The sequence below is a fragment of the Eubalaena glacialis genome, chromosome 3, assembly GCF_028564815.1.
Source record: "Eubalaena glacialis isolate mEubGla1 chromosome 3, mEubGla1.1.hap2.+ XY, whole genome shotgun sequence".
Classification (NCBI taxonomy): Eukaryota; Metazoa; Chordata; class Mammalia; order Artiodactyla; family Balaenidae; genus Eubalaena; species Eubalaena glacialis.
This window is the reverse complement of record NC_083718.1, coordinates 186055228-186060752: the sequence shown is the minus strand read 5'-3', so window position 1 is coordinate 186060752 and position 5525 is coordinate 186055228. Positions and strand designations below refer to the sequence as shown.

At 43.3% G+C, this 5525-nt stretch overlaps 1 protein-coding gene across 4 annotated transcripts in view; it reads left to right on the top strand.

Annotated features, from left to right (window-relative positions):
• Nucleotides 1-160: 160 nt before the first annotated feature.
• CLCN6 (chloride voltage-gated channel 6) overlaps nt 161-5525 on the top strand; it is a 29462-nt gene continuing 24097 nt past the window's right edge. For all 4 annotated transcript variants that reach the window (XM_061184945.1, XM_061184944.1, XM_061184946.1 and 1 more), the window contains exons 1-2: nt 161-440; nt 1230-1289. In XM_061184945.1, the coding sequence (XP_061040928.1) occupies nt 351-440; nt 1230-1289 (150 nt within the window). In that variant the 5' untranslated portion in view covers nt 161-350. The remainder of the gene's footprint in view (nt 441-1229; nt 1290-5525) is intronic.

Below are 5525 nucleotides of genomic sequence, written 5' to 3'. Positions count from 1 at the left end.
TCGCAGCTGCGTGGCCCATAAGGAGGCGCCAGCAGAGGGGGCGCGGCTCCGGTGGGGGCGCGGCGCCGGTGTCAGGTTGCTTAGGAAGGCGGGGCCAGAGGGCGGAAACCACCCCTGCGGGCGCCCGGAAGCCCCGCCCCCAACATGGCGGCGCCCAGAAGTCTCGTTGGAAGGCGTCCCTCTACCGTCATGTGACGCGAGCCCTCGCCTCACCCGTCCGCAGCCACTCCCCGTCTTCTTCCCAAGCTCGAGAGGGCCACGTGACACTCCCGAGGCCAGTCACGTGAGGCGCGGATCCTGGGTGGGCGGGGGTTGGCGGAGGGGGTCCAGAGTGGCAGTAAAGGAGGAAGATGGCGGGGTGCAGGGGGTCCCTGTGCTGCTGCTGCAGGTGGTGCTGCTGCTGCTGTGGTGAGCGTGAGACCCGCACCCCCGAGGAGCTGGTAAGAAGCGGGTGGAACCGGGCTGGGGAGGGGGCGGTTGCTAAGGGACGGCGAGAGGCGTTGCCGGGGGTGGGGCCGGGCCGAGCTGGGCCCGCAGGTGGCAGCGGGTGGGGCCTGGGGACCGCAGCCTGGGCTCTCGAAGCATCTGCCTGGCTTCACGTGCCCAAGTCTGGGGTCATTTCTCAGAACCCTCTCCCTGGAATCTGAGTGAGAACCCAGGCCAGCTCCAGTTAATCCCATCCTTATTTTTTTTATTTCCATCTGAAAGGAGTTTTGAATGAAACGAGCGTTTTCGGAGTGAGCCCCCTCGCTGGACTTTGTGCATATCATGCAGCTGGCTTAGTTTTTCCAGCCCTTTCTCACTCTATCCCTCACCCTTTCTGGGTCACTGATAATCCAGCTTCCCTCTGCAAAGCACCCTGGGAAAACTTGAGTTGTTGTGTCCCCAGAGTTGACAAGTCCCTCCTGATTTCAGACTCGGCATGTTACCAGACGGAACCTGAACTCTTTGCCCCTTAAACTGGCAAGTGACATCTTTGAAGTGTCCTGAAGATGAGAGGTTATTTGGAGAATGTATAAGTAGGAATGAAGCGCTCAGCTGATGACTGTAGATCCCCACCACATCACCCCCATCCCAAAAGGTTCTTTTTTTTTTAGGTCTTGTTCCCATTTGATGATAATGGCTCCAGATGATTTAGAAACTAGTAGCTGGTTTCAGTAAATACTTCTGCCTCTTTCCACTTTTAAAACCATTAAAAAGGTCTTCCTTCTCTGCATCTGTTTTTCTAGACCATCCTTGGAGAAACACAAGAGGAGGAGGATGAGATCCTTCCAAGGAAAGATTATGAGGTAAGATTCTTAGATGCTGTCTTGGGTAACATAAGTAGTGCGTGACCTGCTCACTTCAGAGCGAAGCATTAGGATTCCAACCAGAGATGCTCTTTGACCTTCTCTCCCGGGGAGTGAGTGGGTAAGATGTAACTTCTTTGTGGGAAGGGGCCTGTTCAAGAAGCCCTTTTCTCACCTCAGCCCCAAAGCAAGGTCTGGGTGTGTCTCCAGGCTTTCATAGATCTGTGGCACCTTAACCTGGATAGAGCATGTGTTTGCCATTAGACCGTTTGCTTTTTTACAACTTGTAGAGACCCAGAGTCAAAGCCACTGACAGTGTTTGCTCGTAACAGGTGTGGGCCAGGAGACCTTGCTTCTCTTCGAAGAGAACTGAGTTTTCAGATGATTGTTTCCTGCCCAAGCAGCTTCTCTCAGAATTGTCAGTTCTTGGTTTTAGTTCTGGATTTCAAGCATTGGACTCTGAAAGTCTGTGGGGGGTGTGTGTGTGTGTGTGTGTGTGTGTGTAGTAAGGCCAGTGCTGCTGGAGTGCCTTTTATCATTTAATCAGTTTATGATGACATTTCTATGATTTTTGAAATGGCAAAAACAAGCCATAGTTGTGATAGAGGATTCGTAAATGATTTACAAAAAGAAGCTAGGGAAAAACCCGTAACACTGCTCGTTAAAAGATGATTATTCACTTTACTAAACGTCCTTTTCCATGTTTTTTTCTTAAGTAACAAAGTGAGACTCTACTAAATACACTATTTTAACATGTTTTCCCCTCCCAGTTGATAAGAATTTTTGTAGCAATAGATACTTTTCTATAATATCTTTCTAAATAGGGGAATAACATTTCATTGTGCCACAGTTTCTTTAATCTGACTTCTCTATATTATGAACTGCATCGTTGTGACCATCCTTTCCTGTTCATCCTTAATTGCTTCCTTAGGATCAATTCCAAGAAGTGGGCTTAGTCATGTCTATGTTTAATGCTTTAAAGAAAATGTCAGGTAGACTTAAAAAAATCAATATCCTAGAGCAATAACATACCCAGACTAATTTTCTTTCTAATATTTTATCTTACTCTGGCTGTAGAATTTAGTGTAACTATTATGATTTATAGCTTCGCATGGAATTTTTAAAAAACTTTTATTATAGAGAATTTCAAACATAGACAAAAATAGGCAGAATAGTACATTGAAACCCCCTGTACTCATCACACAGCTTCAACAGTCATTCAGCTCATGCTTAACCTTGTTTCATGTATGCTCCCATCCACTTCCCCCTTCCCATATTATTTTGAAGGAAATTTTATACATCACATCATTTCACCCATAAGTAATTCAGTGCATATCTCTAGTATATGATGTCTTTTTTTTAGCATAACCCAATACCATTTTCATACCTAAGAAGTTCATGATAATTCCTTGATATCAAGAAACCAGTGTTCAGATTTTCCAGTTGTCTTATAAATGTCATATGTACTTTTTAATAGTTTGTTTGAATCAGGTTCCAGATGAGGTCCTCACCTTGCATTTGTGTGATATATCTTTTAAGTCAAATAGGTTTAAGATGAAGTAGATTCCACCTTCATCTTTTTTTTTCTCCTTGCAATTGACTTAACAAAATAATTTTAGGAGTCTAGAACTTGCCAACTGTACCACAGTGGTATAGTGTGATGTGCTGCTCTGATGTGAGTGCATTTAATCAATCAAAAAGCACTGTATCCACTGATGTATTGTCTCGTATTTCTTAAATATTTGTTTGCTTGTACATAGTTGAGAGACTTGCAGGAATTAGTATGAGACAGTCCATATTGTGCTGTCACCTTGTATTCCCTCATTGAGCCTGAGCCTGAGCCTGAGCCTGGTGATATCATCCTGACTGTTACTACGACTGACACCGTCTCAGCCTTCATCCCACTCCTGGGAGCTCACTACGGCATCTGTGCTCCATTGACCTACTGTTCCCCCGGCTCCCCTTCACTCCTTTCACTGTATTGCACTCATATTTGTAATGCATTTACTTTCAGCTGATATGCATATTTATGTAAATTTTATGGGCTAATGTTCTTTTGTGTGAGTCGTTAATATTTCTCAATTAACCATCTCTGCATATGAGCTTCTTGAGAGCATTTGCTATGTGTAAGAGCAAATTTAGCTAGGCACGTAATCAGAAAAGTCTGCCCAGATTTTATTTATGAGGGATCAACTAGAAAACCTTCCTTCTGAAGCTCTTTCTAAGATGTGTTCTTTCTTGCCTTAGAAAGAGTTCATTGCACATACTTGACTCTTTGATAAATTGGGAGTCTTACAAGATGTTAGAGTCCCTGTTTTTTTTTTTTAAATTGAGGTTTGTTTTTTTTTTAATTTTATAAATTTATTTATTTATTTATTTATTTATTTTTGACTGTGTTGGGTCTTTGCTGCCGCACCAAGGCTTTCTCCACTTACAGTGAGCGGGGACTACTCTTTGTTGTGGTGCGCGAGCTTCTCATTGCAGTGGCTCCTCTTGTTGTGGAACACAGGGTCTAGGCGTGTGGGCTTCGGTTGCTGTGGCATGCGGACTCAGTAGTTGTGGCTTGTGGGCTCCAGAGCACAGGCTCAGTAGTTGTGGCGCACGGGCTCTAGAGCGCAAGCTCAGTAGCTGTGGCACATGGGCTTAGTTGCGCCACAGCATGTGGGAATCTTCCCAGACTAGGGCTTGAACCCGTGTCCCTTGCATTGGCAGGCGGATTCTTAACCACTGCGCCACCAGGGAAGTCCGTAGAGTCCCTGTTTTGACATCTATTTTCATTATAGGTGGTTTGAATAATAACAACTCCCTATTTATGGGATGGGGCCATTACCAAACAGTATTGTTTTCATGCAGGGCCTGTAGTGCCTTTTTGAGTTAGAAAAAGGCACCCCTCAGAGCTGGGAGGACTTAGAATAAAAGGCCTCCCCCTCTGAGCCATTGCAACGCCCCAGCTAAAGGCCCATTGAAGGTGCTTTTTGTGTGAGCCCTAAGGTGCCCTTCTGAGTGAATTTGGCCTACATCTCAGTCCCCATATGCCCTCATGGCCAGATGGCATTTTTGCTCATAATCATGGGCAGCAGCCCTGCAGGCCACCTATACAAATTTTATTTTTAAGAAAGTTCTTAGTCCCCCAAACCAAAGAGCAACATATACAGCAGAAATAAAAAGGAAGTTAGTCATGGCAAAGGAGAAGTAACAATATCAGGTTTTAATAACAGATCATATAGTTCATTGGTACCTGTTTACCAAGTGTCCAACTTTCAGGTAATTTATTTAAAAAAAAAAAAAAAGATTGGTGTTCTGGTGTTGCAGTTGTTTCTAAATGTCCCTTTTAACAGCTTTACTGAGCCATAATTCACATGCTATACAATTTTCCCATTTAAAATGTACAGTGCAGTGTTTTTTTAGTATATTCACAGAGTTGTGCAATCATCGAATCAATTTCAGAACATTTTCATCACCTGGAAAGAAACCATGCACCTGTTAGCAGTCACTGCCCATTCTTCTTGCCCCTGACCGTAGGCAACCACTAATCTACTTCCTATCTTTATACCTTTGCCTATTCTGGACATCTATAAGCGTTTTCAATGTTTATGGAGCCATAGTGTTATTAGACAGAACCATCAAGCAAATAATTAATTGCCAGTGATTTTTATACATATTTGGTATGAAGGATAGTCATATTTTTCAACATGTTAATTTTTTTCTGTTTGTTCCTAGAATGTGCTGTCACTTAATTGATTAAAAAATATATGCGTGTGCGTATATATGCACACACACATATACACAAACGTGTGTGTGTACATACAGCTGACCCTGAACAACACAGGTTTAAACTGCTCAGGTCCACTTATATGCAGGTTATATGCAGTGCCTGTATTTTCATTTTACAGATATTTAAATTAACTAAGTGTGGGGAAAACTTTGTGTTCCATTAGAGATCACAGTATGTGGAATCAAAAGAGCTAGTATCCAAACTGTTTCAGCTTCTTGCCCTTGGGTGAGTCATTTATCAGTTTCTTCATTTTTGAGGCAGAAATAGCAAAATTCGGATTTTCGATTGTGTGGGAAGTCGCTTCCCCTAACCCCTACGTTGTTCAAGGGTCTACTATACGTACATATATGTGTAGAATGTGTATGTGTATATATATATAATCATTAAATACATATATATATTTAGTCATTCATGGATGGGTCTAGTTTCCCAGCAGAAGTATAGTTTACAGATTGGGTTGT